Consider the following 15,294-nt stretch of genomic DNA (forward strand, 5'->3'; position numbering starts at 1 on the left):
CTTATTTTAATCACCTTACCCCACAACAATACCCCACAATACTCATATTTTATCTTATTTTAATCACCTTATCCCACAACAGTACTTATTTTAATTATCTTATCCCACAATAATACTTTCTCTCTCCAATTACCTTATACCACTACAATACTTTACAATAAAATAATCCTACCCTTAATTTGCATGCCTTTTTTAAAAGGGGAGAGTTAAAATAAATAGGAGGGAGTACTATAATTAGTATGAATGTAACAAAATATTATCCAATTGACATCACAATCACTTTATTACAGATATAATATCGTACCATTATCATTCACCGGTAAATTCAGTACTATTGAATTGAATTTATTATTGTCCTACCACTTTGCTTCATTGGGACAACACTTCTATGCTGGTACCATGTAAATGATTCAAATTTACTACTCTCTTCGTGCGGTTAATTGTTATCCTTTGATTTTGGCACAAAGACTACTGAAAGAGGAATTGACGAATTATAAAATGACAAGTTGACCAAATTGGTTGTGAATGATCAAATTGCTCATCAAATACAATCTTAAAATAGAAAGGACAACAATTGACTGAGACACCTCAAAGTGGAATAGGACAACAAATGACCGGGACGGAGGAATTAGTAAAAATGTTACTAGTAATTCACTATGCATTATTGTGAATTGTCAAGGGTTTAATAAATCTAATAATTTGATCGGATGTCTCGAGTTCAAGATTTATTGTAAATTTAAATTCGAAAGAATTTGTCTTTATTTTCGTCATCCCAAACTTCAATCCAAACTAAATCAAATGTGGAACAAAAAGTATATCCTCTAAATGGCTAGCTAGTAAATTTTATCCATGTTCTTTTGATTTGTAAGCACATTTCCTTTTTCAAAAAATCGGCACGATAGAAAGGAAATTTAGATTAGTAAAAATGTACTTTGTGCAATAGTGCAATAGAGTTAACTGACACTTGGAACATTGTTACGGAATAATTGACAAGGACGGGTTTAATCTATTAGATGTTGTATACTTGTATACGGAATATATCGTAGATTTAAACTTAAAAGTAATTTTCTCAATGTCAAAAAAAAAAGTGTTTTCCAACTGGCTAATTCAATGACTTGTAGTCTTCTACCCATGTTATTTTGATTTGTAAATACCTTTCGTTTTCATACGCACGCATTTGTTCATGTCCTTATATAAAAGGGACACCCAAGAGTATTAAAAAGAGTTCCTTTCTTGCATCCAACTAAAAACTCTCTACAAAACCCTTTAAATTGAAGGGGTCTTTATTTTCTTGTATCCCATATTGTAGAGAAGTAAGATGGGTATGGAGAATATTGAGCATCATGATGGTAATAGTGAAGTCCTTAAGTCACCCTTTAGTAGAATATACCTACTTCCACAAACAGAGCAAATAATCAACTGTGCAATGGGCCTTAAGAATCCCATTGACATTGATGCCCTAAAGAAAGCTTTCTCTAATTCCATCATGCTCAACCACCCTAGATTTTGCAGTCTCATGGTACAAGACCACAAAGGCGTCGACCGTTGGGAAACAACCAATGTCAACATCGACGACCATGTCATCATCCATCCTAACCAACCTACCAGCACTGAAAACCTCCCGGAAGGCGGGGATGAAGATCAGGAGACTGATCATATCAATGCTTACTTGGCCGACATTTCGGTGTCTACCCCATTAAGCAGAAACAAGCCCTTATGGGAGATACATGTATTAAGTGGCATGAAATGTGTGGTGCTAAGAGTTCATCATGCCTTAGGTGATGGTGCATCTTTGATGTCTATGCTTTCGGCATGTTTCGGGAAAAAGAGTTGTGATGATCATAAGAACAATGTGGGGAAAGATGGTCATGCAATTAGGAAGAAGAGGAGTTGGAAGGAGAAAAGTGTATGGGGTTTAATTAAGACATTATGGTATACAATAGTTTTTGGGTTGAGGTTATTAGGGAAAGTATTATGGGTGAAAGACACGGAAAGTGTGATTAGTGGTGGTAATGGAGTTGAACTTTGGCCAAGGCTGTTGGTTACTGCTAAGTTTAAGCTTGATGACTTCAAGTTTGTCAAAATGGCCATGCCTTCTGCTGTAAGTTAATATTCATGCATTTATAATTTTTTTCCCAATCTTTGATAACATTGATTTAATGCTTTCTTAATTACTGTACATGTTTAGTAGAGTAGTGTTAATAAATCATACCACCATACTCATATTAAATGGATAGAATAATGAGATAGCGCCAGCGGACGATATTTAAACTGAGTGCCACCTAATAGTAAATTTTTGGTGTTTAGTTATTTCCCTCCTTCAATTTTGAATTTCAAACTAATTAAAATAAAAGGGTAGTTTAAAAATTGGGAAATGATAAATACAACCCACTGGGTTGTATTTAAACATTTAATACCCTTTTATATTTGCTACTCCCTCCATACCACACCAATGGTAATATTGAGAATCTTGATACTATTCATGGTCGTATGGAATATTCGATATTATTCTTAATTTATAAGACAAAATATAGTCATGTGAGATCTTGTTTGATTTATCGTTATTAATGCTATAAGAATATCAAATTTTTAACAATATGTAACTAAAGATATTCACGTTGAAAAACGTGTCTCGACAAGTGTGAAAAAGTCAATGTTACCATTGGTGTGGTATTAAGGGAGTATTAATTTAGAAATTAGAGAGAAAATTACACATAAATCAATACTATTAATGCATATATTAACTATTTATTTTCTCTTTTAATTGCTTAAATACAACTCACTTGATTGTATTTATCATAACCCTTTAAAATTAAAGTTTTATAATCAATTAGTTATTATGATTATTATGACCATAAAAGAAAACTTCAAGGCCTCAATAAGGCCATATTTGTAACAATTTGGAAGCTGTTCATCAAACAAAGAAGACTACCGTCATGAATATGATCAATTTTGTATGATGCATTTATGCGCACAAATTACTACGTATAAAAGAAGACTTAAATTTAGTTAAGTGAGGTTGTGGCATACGCGTGCAGACCTATCAAGTCAATAGCACCGGCGATGTGGATCAAAATGCAAATTGATTATCCAAGCTATTAGTAATCTTATTAAAAAAAGGCACTGCTCTTCTCTTAGGTATTGCCGTGTGAGGTTTATATAAAATAATTCATAACATTGTCGAAAACGCTTTGTTATAGTCTATCTTTTTACATTTTGTATAAAAATAAAATAAAAAAGGACAGTTCATGGTGGTGTAAATGGGATAAATAAAATAAAACTAGATTACATAGTGTTTAACTATATAATAACTAGCTAAATCAAACTGAAAGACAGCCGAGACCCCATAACTACTTGATTCCCAATTAATCAGGCTATATTTAGAAATAGACCGAACGGAAGCTCACAGCCGACATTCCTTGAATGGGCGGAAGATAATGAGCTTCGAAATGGATCAGAGGACGTTTCTTAGATTTTAGTAGAGAAGTGGATTTATGAAATGTTACACTGACGACGGAATAAGTGCGTGACAACGTTAGGTCAAGTTTTCTAAATACCGAGTATATGATTATTAACGTTGTACTCCGTATTCCGTAATATACAGTAAGATTATGACTATAATGCAACAAACCAAATGATGATGATTTGGGAATGAATCTACACACTCCGACTAGTGTCCAAGGAATCGAGGACGAGTACATCCAGTACAATTATGATATATGCATATCCGACCATTTTTCCCAAGTAATACATGCATATGCATTTGTTACTAGTAGTACTAGTTTTCTAAATATTATTTTGTGGAAGTTATCTAAATAATGTTATATGTATCATCAACATTTTATAAATTTAATTCAAAATACAAAACCTAAGCAACATAGGAAGGAAAGAGTAATAATGATTTACCATAACCTTTTCCCCAAATAATACAAACATATACACTTTTTACTAGTAGTACTACACTAGACATTTTGTTGAAAATATAAATTTATGAAAGTTTTCCAAATAATGTTGTAGTTTATTCGCCCCGGTCAATTGTTATCCTTTAATTTTGGTACAAAGATCAAGGAAAAAAGAGGATGCCACATTAATAAATAACAAGTGGAACAAATTGAATGTAAATGATCAAATTACCCATCAAGTTTATTCTTAAAATAAAAAGTACAACAATTGACTGGGACATCCAAAAATAGAATAGGACAACAGATAAACGGGACAGAGGAAGTATGTATTATTTGTGAAATTATTATTTTTCTTTCCTTTCTATGTTCATTGTTTTGTATTTTGAACTAAAGTTATAACACAAATTCTCATCTAAGATCAAAATATATCCGTAATAATTTACCATGACCTTCCCCCCTAATAATACAAACATATGCACTTGTTACTTTTTTTTTTAGTACACTCATCAACCTGCAAAAAAAATTAAGACAACATTGACCAGTCTGACCTATATACTACTCCTAGCTTCATGGACTGTCAACTTTCCTTAATCTGATCAAAACAATAACCTTTTTCTTACACAAAATTTGCAGACTGTTAATGATGTTCTGTTAGGTCTCATATCCTCAGGACTTTCCAAGTACATGGAAATTAAATCTCCTAAAGGTAATAAAAGGTTCATTTACTATGCTATTTAAAATTTACAGCCAATAATCAATTTATATGGTCCGGTCCATACTCCGTTGTACGTTCGTCTTTGTCGAGATTATTTACTGACCTCAACTACCTTCTCTTATCTTACGTAGCTATGTTGCAAGGACTTCAAGTCACAGGAATTGTTGTTGTCAATCTGCGTAAAAATTCTGCCTTTCAGGTTCCCATTTACATTGCTATATTAGTACATACATCATACATGCATAAATGACACTTTATCATCTCTAAAACAATAGTTTCATAACATACTTTAACGGTTTAACATTTCTATCTTCCTTTCTTTAACACAAAATCTCATTCAGATGCCCTATTCTGTTTGAAGGCTTCATACAGTTTTACTATACTTTACAATACTTTAACTGTTTAACATTTCTCTCTCCCTTTTAAAATCTTGTAATGAAAAACTTTAATTATCCAATATTGTCCCTTGATAACTAACTAATTAACACTATAACTACCATAAAATTGGTATCTCAACTCTTCTTTAATTTGAGGGGTAAAATTGGTAATGCACCACTTTTCCTTAAATCCTCCCAAAATAGAAAAAGAACAATAAAAATGAGATGAAGGGAGTATTATTTATTGTATGTTACAAGTTACAACTGCTTACAAAATCAAGGGCGGTCCTGAGCCTAATCAAGGGCAGTCCTTATCCTGTTCATTCGGTTCGTAGAACCGAGGCCCAGTTTGTAAGGGCCTCATCTGGATAAAGGAAAGGACAAATAGTAGTTTGATGCGTGTAGTAGCTATTGAAATTTATTATGGTATGTGGTAGTTAGAGCTATGCGATGAGCTGTGCCGGGTCGAGAGGCGGGCTAGCTGAGTGCCAACAGCCTTGGACTGGGCTGGGTTAGTTTTGTCTAGTCCGAGCTCGGTCCACTGAGTAGCGTCAGTATCGGGGCGAGCTAGGCCTTCGTATAACATTTTAATTAGTGTTTGGACGGGGTCGGGCCAAGGAAATTGCGGCACTAGTCCGATGACACTAGGTTGGGCGGGCTAACACTAGTGCTGGACTGCTGGTTAGATTGATGAATGTCGGTCATGAAGCAGGGCCGAGCTGAATTGACCCACTACATTTGACAGCTCTAGTGGTAGCGGTAGTGTGTGTCATTGCAATACCGCAAGTTGGTGGATATCTGAGGATCGATTCTCAAGATTTACATTTTTTTCACCTTTTTTTGCTGCACTAGGTTTTGTAATTTTAATCATTATTTTGACTTTTTTTTGGATATCTTGCCTATTATTCTATCAATTTTAGAGTATATACTTTAGATGGTGGTTATTGTCTAGGTGATGATATATTTACAATGAAAAATGTCACTTTTAAAAAAATAGAGATACTTGTTACGAATATTTTAATATAATAAATCTATTATATTATTCTATATTTTTTTCATTTAGTCTTATTTATCAATTTTGATCTCTCAAATAAGGGTGATGGCTGAGCTAAATGAAAAAAATAGAGAAATAATTTATTTAAGTTAATACTAAATGCATTGTAAGGATATACATTGTTCATAGATTTTTGTTTAGCACTTCATAGATTTCAATCATGTCGCCGTCAAATACAAATCAAAAGGTCTCATGTTTGCATTTTTATGACTTGAAAAGTATAAAAATGATTATAATTAGAGTCTTTATATAATTGGAATAGAACCTATGAATTCTATTAGCCGCTACAAAAGTATTTTAGTTTACAAAAAGTATAGTATTGGCTTCATATAATATTTCTCACAGTTTTGTCGTTTTCCAACATAACATGTGAAAACATTGTAAAGATCTCATGTTTGCATTTGTATGACTCGAAAAGTATAAAAACGATTATAATTAGAGTCTTTATATAATTGGAATAGAACCTCCGAATTCTATTAGCCGCTACAAAAATATTTTAATTTACAAAAAGTATAGTATTGGCTTCATATAATATTTCTCACAGTTTTGTCCATTCCAACATAACATATGAAAACATTGTAGGGAATGACAAATGTGGTGGGAGTAAGTTCAAGCTTAAGGTCTTCATCTTGGGGAAATAAAACGGGGTTAATCCTTCAGCCCGTTTACTGTTGTAACGGGATCCACCCATTGGAACATGTGAAGATAATGAAGACAATTATGGACCAAAAGAAGCAGTCCTTTGAGGCCCATCTTCCCTACATCTTTCTTAAATTGTTCAGTTATTGTTTCGGCCCAAAGGTTTGTCCATTATTACTAGAGATTAATCCAATCTTCATTAATTTTTTTGTATTAATCGGCTCGAATTGATAACCCTTTAAATTGAAGGCCTTCTTACTAATTTAAATGATCCTCGGGATGTTATTTTGGTATTTGTAATTATGTTATAATATTATATTTAGCAACATTTTCTAATTATATTCTACATTTTTTAAAAAAAAATTGATTATATTTTTAAAATGAGTAAATGAGAAAAACATAATGACAAATCAAGGAGAAAAGAAATTGTACATCAGATGTAATACATCGCACTTAATGAGTTTTTGTGTATTTTTTTTTTTTTGGAGTTTTAAAGTGTTTATAAATTACATTTTAGTTATATGACGTTAAAAATCAAATTTTTCTGAACTTATATGTAATTTTTTTGAGCTATAATGTAACTTTTTGAGATTAATGTTTGAGTAAATAAACTTAAAAACTTCATAATAAAACTCAAAAACTTTATCTTAATGCTAAAAAACTATATATTTGATGTACTACATCAGATATATAATCCACTCATTGCAAATCAAGTTTGATCTTTTTCCGAGCCGACCTCAAACTACAGTTTTTGAGTTCGGCGAGGCTCTGGGTCAAGCCTGAGCTTGAGCTCAAAATTTTGAGCCGATCCCGAGCCTACTCAAGTTCGAGCTCGGATCGGATCGTAATAAGTAAAGGATATTAATTAGTGAAAACAAAGGTGACAAGTGATCTAAAGTTTAAATCTGGAGTTAGAATATTTACGAAGTAGTTCGTATACAGATATTAATCTTTTCTTTTGATTGCTAGACTAGATAAGCTGTTGGGTCGAACTCGTCTACCTCGTTCAAAATCAAACTCAACAGTATGATTTGTTTTACTATTCTCAGTAATATATCTGAGTATTTTTTTAGGGCTCGCTTAGAATGAGAGTAATTATTAAGGGAGTAATAGAGGCTAAAATAAGAAGAAATGGAAAGAGATTGGTGGTTATTGGTGGTTGTGGAGGGCGGAAAGAGGTGGTGAGGGAGGAATTATTACCTCCATATGGAGGTAATGTATTACTTGAGGGGGGAGGTGGGTAATTATTACCCCTTAATGGATAGACTATTACACTATCTTCCTCAATTTCTATCTCCAACCTCTATCACTTTCCTCAATTTTCTAGTTCATTTAAGCTCTATTACTCCCTTAATAATTACTCTCATTCCAAGCAAACATTTAGGCATTAATAATAGGACCCCTGAGTACTAGCTGGCTTTACCTTGGACGCTTGATAAATACGGCATTAAATAAAATTTAAAAATTTCGCCAAAAATCGTACCTGATGCATACATTATAGTTGGAATATCAACATTTAAGAGCCATTTATATAGGAGAATAAGATCCATCATTAATATTATTGACAAGGAAAGAACAGTTGATAGATACAAGTAGTACAGAATGATATAAACTGTGTTGCATTGCAGGTGGCTAGTTGGTTCAGCAACAAAGTATTATTCAACACTAGCTTTCTGATTTCAAACATCATGGGTCCATCTGATGTGTTGTTGATTGGTGACAATCCTGTCACTTTTTTAAGAGTCAACATTTCTGCCCAACCTCATGTATTTACATCTTCTTCCTCTACTACTCCTATTTCCCTTTTGAACCAGTTTCATACTTATCGTCAACATAAATTATAGAATAAGACGATCTTATAGTGATTTTAATGGAAGTCTTGCAAATGTGTCTGAGCCTCGTGATTTGTATAGTGTTGACTTAAAACACACAATCAAGTCGGGTTTAATTACCAACAGCTGAATTCAGTGTCGGATTTTAACTTGAGACATTTGAATGGTACGTGTCACATGCTTATTAAAAATATGTAGTTTGTCTCTCTTGCGACTGGAGAAATGTGATCATTTTATGATAAAAAATAATCATCCATAAATCCTTATTTAGTTATTAATTAGATAATGTTTACATTTTATCATAAGATGGTCATGTTTCTCCGTTACATGCTTATGACGCGTCACAAATGAGAATTTGTCAACAACATGAATTCCATATAGTGGTCGCTGGTGGAGCCAGGATTTACCGTTAGGAGGCGAAAACATTCAGCAGGGGCGGACGAGTAATGTCATAAGATGAAGTTGAATTTTTTTCAAAAATTTAACTAAAATTTTGGATTTTTCATTTTTGAGGGTTTTTGTATTTGATGGGTTGGTGTGTTTTTGAGCAGGCTTTGACAATGCACTTGGTGAGCTATGGTGGAAATGCTGATTTACAAGTTATGGTAGCCAGAGATATAATCCATGATCCTCAATTTTTAGCAAATTGCATTCAGGAATCTCTCACTGAAATGAAGAATTGCATCACTCAGGAAAATAAACAGATTTCGATATGTTGATCAGAATATCACAGATTGATCTACCATTCTTGCTCGAGTCTTAAGGAACGGTGTTTATATATTATATGTGTCCCTTAATTACTCTACCCTTAAAGAAAAATTCAGTATTTGGCACTATTATATAATTACAGTATAATATATTGAGTCTTTGTGCTACTACTCTGATTTAATGAGTTTCTAGAGGTTCTTTACATAGACTTTGCCTGCTAAGTTATCATAAGCCTGGCATGCCGTGGAGGCGTGGACCATAAAATGTTCATTGGACTCGACGAGATGTTAACCTTATATCCCAGAAAAAAAAAGTTTTTTTTTTTTAGATTTAACGCGGGATAAAAAAAATGTATCATCATCTCATTATTCATCATCACAATTTACTGGTGAACAATGTCCACATTTTCTTGATGAGGAACTTGATTAGTTGAGAAATTTAGCCCTCATCAATAATGCATTTTCCAGGTTTTTAGCCGAGATCTTGCATTCCCTGTTAAACATATAAAGTTCATGTTGGCATGCTGCTCCTTAATTGGCTCTTAACCATAATATTACTCAAAGTCGGTAAACCTTCTTCTATCTTTTTATTCGTAATCAATTATTGCTCCATAAGTGAAAATTAAGTATGGATAGTACTATCAAGAAACAGTTTGATTACGATGACAAGATTGATGACAATCAAAACGTCCATTTCGAATCAGAGCAAGTGATCAACCTCGCAATGGGCCTTAAGTATGAAATTGACATAGAAGCTCTTAAAGAAGCATTCTCTAACTTTGTGATGGTCAAAAACTCGAAATTTTGCAGCATCATAGTAAAAGACAACAAAGGTAGGAAACATTGGAAAAAAGTCCATGTCAACATCGATGACCACATCATAATCCATCATCACCAGTCTCCGGCCACCACCACCGCTACCACAACCATTGAAACCTGCCCCGAAGATTACAAGGAAGCTGCAATCAATTCCTTCTTGATTAATGTTTCAAGCGCAACCCCGCTAGTTGATGAAAACAAACCATTATGGAAATTACATGTGTTAATGGACTTGAATTGTGTGGTATTAAGAGTCCATCATGTCTTAGGTGATGAGTTTTCTTTGATGTCTATGCTTTCGGCTTGTTTTGGCCAAAATTCTGATCATAGTTCAAAGCAAATGGGTAACAAGGATGGTCATCAAAGGATACATAGTACTCTTGACAAAAAGAATTATGGGAGGAAGAAAGAAAGTTGGGGGATACTACAGAGTATATGGCTAACTTTCGTATATGTGCTAAGTTTTATAGGGCGGGTTTTGTGGATGAAAGACAATTTCAGCCTGATAGATGAGAACAATAAGGCTAAGCTTTCGCCAACTAAATTGGTTACGGCCGAGTTTAAGCTTGAAGACTTCTGGTTTATTAAAACAGCAATTCCTTACACCGTAAGTTGCATTCATTTATAAACTCCCCGGTCAGATGTTGGTTAAAGTTGACATTGTTTGACAACCAAAATGAAACAACATAAATAAAAATGGAGTACGACATGACACGAACTTGTGTTTTACGGAGTAGTTTTTTAAATTGACATATATAAATGACTAATTTTTTCTAACAATTCTTGTAGACGATAGATGATGTCTTCTTAGGGGTAATATCATGTGGACTATCTAAGTATCTTCATCTCGAATCACCAAGAGGTAACAAGTAATGTTGATTTCACCTGTTTCAATTGGTCAAATTGAATGACTTAAAATGGCATCCTCTTTAATTTGCAGTTAGGCTGAAAGAGCAACAACATCGTGTTGCCGCGATTCTTAAGGTCAATCCACGCAAAGATCCTACCGTCTTACAGGTTTTCATTCTATATACCCTCGTAATATATGGAGTATACTGTATATATGTCATTCTCATTAATGCAACAGTGCGTGCTTGATTTGGTTAACAGAAATTTATAGATATGATAGAATTAGAAACGAGTTCGGGATCATCTACGTCAATAGTAGAGGGAGATCAAACGACGACAGTATTACTACCTATTTATTGCGGTAAAAGTCTTCATCCTTTGGAGCATGTGACTGTAATGAAGGCAATCATGAACAAAAAGAAGCTTTCATATGAAGCTAACTTCATCCACATTGCTCTTAAACTTGTAGCTTCTTGTTTAGGTACAAAGGTAAGCGTTCGTTTCATTTTATAACACGTTTGTTGACGAATTCATGTCTTGAATCAGTAGAAACAGTAGTCTCTTCGTTAACTTATACTAACCTCTTTCTTTATAGGGGTAAAATTGCGTATATCTAATCTAACCACTAATTTCAGCTAGCATGATGATAATGTAGGCTGCTAATTGGTTGTACAACAGAGCATTGAAGAATTCAACCTTATTGATATCTAACATCAAGGGACCAACAGAACAAATAGTGATCGCGGACAATCCAGTCACTTACATAAGAGGGCACATCTCTGGTAACCCGCAAGTATAATTTCTGTCCTTAAACTTTATTTTCTTTCAAAATGTCACAAATCCGAAAAACAAACAAAAATATGTGTTTGTACCCTCGGTAGTACTAACAATTCAATAGTTACCTACTACATACTGAGTATAATATTATGTTTTTTCGAACCATTTTATTTTAATGAATCGTATTTCAGTACCACTCAGTGCGCGGTGGCACCCTAATAATGTCGTTTATTTGCTAATTGGATTATATTTTCATGATTTACTCAGGCGGACATAACGATAAGCATGGTGAGTTATGCAGGAAGGGTAGACGTACAAGTAATGGTGGGAAAAGAAGTCATTTCTGACCCACAATTGTTAATCAAGTGCTTTCAAGAGTCACTCTTGGAAATGAAGTCTTCCAGCAAATTGATTCATCTCCTGTTGGGCACTGGAAATCCTACCAATGACTCGCCAGATTGGTTTATGTTGGAATATGCGTACCTTAATAGCGGAATAGGTACGATAATCGACGTGCCCAAACCCAAACCGGTGGCTACTAGAATCACCGGATATATTCACACCCCAAATTCTAAAGTTCCAATATGATGGAGAGCTTAAGCTCCAATAGGATGGAGAGCTTGACCGTGATTATAGTATCTAATCGTTTCTACGCCGTGTAATGTTGTTGTTGATGAAGGGTTCTGTATTAAGATTTTCAACATATTTGAATTACAGAATTCTCAATATCTCATACAAGTTAAGTATTAAGATTAAATAAAATGGTGATTAACAAACTTACTTGGATGCGGGAGAATTCGAAAAAGATGCTAATAATAAGAAGTATATAAACCCAAATTGCAGCTGCTTGAATAATAATATAATCTGTGAGACTGTCTCACAATAACGCCCTAAGTGTATCAGTATGTATGCTAATACAAACTTAAGGGACAATTATCTTCCCTCTTACTCCTTAAGAATTTGTTCTTTTAGAAAAACTGATCATAAAACATCTCTCCTTATATCTCTATATATCGGGAGTTAATCAAGAAGAATCCTAGATTATCTAGATATGGAAATATGGAAAGTTTAAAAGAATAATCAATACATCAATCAATCAATCAATACATACATACATACATATATAAATATATAAAGCAGGAACTTTTCGGGCAATATTAGAGAGTCCAACTTTATAAGAATTCATATTTCTATGATTTTAAAGCAAATTTTAATAAAATAATGCTAAAAGGAGTAGATTTCAAAACTGTTGCATTATGACAATTAATGGAATAAGGTTACAAACTAATTACAATAAGAAACTTCCTACATTACTACATGGAGGTTTTGTAAGTCTCATGGTAAATGTCACTGGAGTTACAGGTCATAGTTAATCTAGAGGGAGTTTTAGTCTTCTTCCTTAAAGCCTTATGGAAGTTATAAGTCTTTCTTCTAGTATAAATAATCAATGTAATAACTTGTTTTGATATAGAAAATACAACACAAATTATTCTATCAATTTCTTTCTCTCCTTTGTTTGATTATATTGCCCCTAAACATTTTTTATCTTTCGGGACCAAAAATCAAAAACACCCACATAAAAAAAAGCCATATAAATAGAAGCATGGCTTCATCAAGCTCGGCTATGCCTTCCGCACCAATTTTCGTAGGTGAAAATTATGATTATTGGTGTATTAAGATGAAGGCTTTACTAACTGCTCTAGATTTATGGGAGATTATCGAACAAGGGTTTAAACTACCTGAATCAACAGTTGAACAAAAGATATCAGCTGAAGAACGAAAGGCGGTCAAAGAGAAGACGACGAAGAATGCAAGAGTAATTGCATACTTACATTCTGCAATTGGCCGGAGAGGCGATTTTTCCAAGGATCGTCAATGCAACTTCGGCAAAAAAAATATGGGACATTCTTAAGGCGGAGTTTCAAGGCTCGCAAAAAGTAAGAGTTATTAAACTCCAAAACTTGAGAAGAGATTTTGAAAACTTGAAAATGAAACCATCCGAAACAATGAAGAACTATACGTCTCGAATCATTGATACAGTAAACCAAATGAAAATTTATGGCGACGATATTTCCAACAAGAGGATAGTCAACAAAACTCTTTGTAGCCTCGACAACAAATTCAATTTTATTGTTACCGCTATAGAAGAGTCAAAAGATGTTGATATATATTGTCTCCGCAAGAATTATTTGGGCCTTTACAAGCCCATGAGTCAAAGGTGTCCAGTAGAAATGAAGGTTTATCGGAAGGAGCTTTTCAGGCAAAACATAAACAAAAGTCCCAAAATTTAAAAAAAAAAAATAAAAACAAGCAAATGTCAAAAGAAAAGTCGAGTACTAATGGTACCGAAAGAAAGGAAGATTTCCACCTTGTGGAATCTGCAAAAAGACTAATCACATGGAGAAAAATTGTTGGAACAAAGATAAAACACCATGTGATATTTGTAAAAAGTTTGGACATGAACAAAAAGATTGTTGGTCTAAAGATCAACAAGCAAAGGCTAATGTCTCCGAAAGTGGAATCTTTGAAGATCATCTATTTGTTGCCGGTCAAGCCTCGACGAAAAGCAATAAAGATGTGTGGCTAGTCGATAGTGGTTGTACAAATCACATGACAAACAATGAAAGTATATTCACTCATATTGATACTTCATTGAAGACTCCGGTAAGGATGGGCGATGATTCCATTATAGAGGCAAAAGGCAAAGGAACTATAGCCGTTCAAACAAAGAAAGGAACGCGTTACATTTGCAATGTCTTGTTAGTTCCTAATCTTGCCACAAATTTGCTAAGCGCCCCCAGGTGATGCAAAATGGTTACAATGTCAATTTTGAAGGAAATACATGTACTCCCTCCGTCTCGATCATTTGTTATCTATTGTATTTAGCACAAAGACCAAGTAAATACAAAAGGATGTCTAACAAAGTAATATAATATTATTTCATCCACTTGCACACTACCTTTAACATACAAAACTTACCAGAAGTAGAAATAGAAAATAATTCACTGATACACCCCAAAATAGAAATAGATAACAAATGACCGGGACAGAGGGAGTAACATTTATGATCATCATGGAAATGAGATTGCTCGAATTGAAATGAAAAACAAAAGCTTCCCTCTTTCATGGACGTATCCAAAAGAAAGTGTTGCCCGAGTAGAGGATAACGACTCTTGGCTGTGGCATAAAAGACTTGGTCACTACAACTTTCATGCTTTACAAACACTCCACAAAAAGAACATGCTAAGAGATTTGCCTTTAGTGAATCTTGAAAAAGACGTTTGTGAAGGTTGCCAATTGGGGAAAATGCATAGAGATTCTTTTCCATAAGATCAAGCATGGAGAGCTAAAGAGAAACTCGAGTTAGTGCATACAGATGTTTGCGGCCCCATGCGAACAATAACAGATGAGAAATATAGGTATTTCATTATTTTTATTGATGATCTTAGGGCATCAACAATAGAGGTTTTTCAACAAAGGTTTGTGTACTTTTTAGAGGTTTGTTGACAAACCTCTCTATTGTTGGGAATGGGGGTTGAAGTTCATAGATGAGAATGGTTACAATTTTGTATACAGGTTTGTGTTTTTGGTTGTGAGTGATAGTGGATCTCATGTAGTATATT

The 15,294-nt window shown here is 33.9% G+C and overlaps 2 protein-coding genes across 4 annotated transcripts; both read left to right on the plus strand.

The window, feature by feature from the left end:
- Window positions 1-1,056: 1,056 nt before the first annotated feature.
- LOC141611594 (wax ester synthase/diacylglycerol acyltransferase 11-like) lies at window positions 1,057-9,394 on the plus strand. Of its 3 annotated transcripts, XM_074430170.1 has the most exons (6): window positions 1,057-2,101; window positions 4,536-4,608; window positions 4,749-4,816; window positions 6,631-6,849; window positions 8,316-8,453; window positions 9,071-9,394. In XM_074430170.1, exons 1-6 carry the CDS (start codon window positions 1,319-1,321, stop codon window positions 9,236-9,238), a joined length of 1,449 nt encoding a protein of 482 aa, XP_074286271.1. In that variant the 5' UTR covers window positions 1,057-1,318; the 3' UTR covers window positions 9,239-9,394. The 3 variants fall into 3 exon arrangements, with proteins under 3 accessions (XP_074286271.1, XP_074286272.1, XP_074286273.1); XM_074430171.1 differs by lacking the exon at window positions 8,316-8,453 and having other exon boundaries at window positions 1,168-2,101; XM_074430172.1 differs by lacking the exons at window positions 4,536-4,608; window positions 4,749-4,816 and having other exon boundaries at window positions 1,222-2,101.
- A 165-nt stretch (window positions 9,395-9,559) lies between these two features.
- Window positions 9,560-12,447, plus strand: LOC141611593 (wax ester synthase/diacylglycerol acyltransferase 11-like). Its single transcript, XM_074430169.1, has 6 exons — window positions 9,560-10,652; window positions 10,835-10,907; window positions 10,986-11,062; window positions 11,156-11,383; window positions 11,550-11,687; window positions 11,939-12,447. Exons 1-6 carry the CDS (start codon window positions 9,855-9,857, stop codon window positions 12,257-12,259), a joined length of 1,635 nt encoding a protein of 544 aa, XP_074286270.1. The 5' UTR covers window positions 9,560-9,854; the 3' UTR covers window positions 12,260-12,447.
- Window positions 12,448-15,294: the final 2,847 nt, after the last annotated feature.

Source organism: Silene latifolia, chromosome 11, assembly GCF_048544455.1.
Source record: "Silene latifolia isolate original U9 population chromosome 11, ASM4854445v1, whole genome shotgun sequence".
In the NCBI taxonomy this organism is placed as follows: Eukaryota; Viridiplantae; Streptophyta; class Magnoliopsida; order Caryophyllales; family Caryophyllaceae; genus Silene; species Silene latifolia.

Coding starts and splice junctions, on each gene's coding strand:
- LOC141611594 (XM_074430170.1), top strand. CDS start 1,319: ATGGGTATGGAGAATATTGAGCATCATGATGGTAATAGTGAAGTCCTT. Junction 2,102..4,535: donor AAATGGCCATGCCTTCTGCT/GTAAGTTAATAT, acceptor CAAAATTTGCAG/ACTGTTAATGATGTTCTGTT. Junction 8,454..9,070: donor ACATTTCTGCCCAACCTCAT/GTATTTACATCT, acceptor GTTTTTGAGCAG/GCTTTGACAATGCACTTGGT.
- LOC141611593 (XM_074430169.1), top strand. CDS start 9,855: ATGGATAGTACTATCAAGAAACAGTTTGATTACGATGACAAGATTGAT. Junction 10,653..10,834: donor AAACAGCAATTCCTTACACC/GTAAGTTGCATT, acceptor CAATTCTTGTAG/ACGATAGATGATGTCTTCTT. Junction 11,688..11,938: donor ACATCTCTGGTAACCCGCAA/GTATAATTTCTG, acceptor TGATTTACTCAG/GCGGACATAACGATAAGCAT.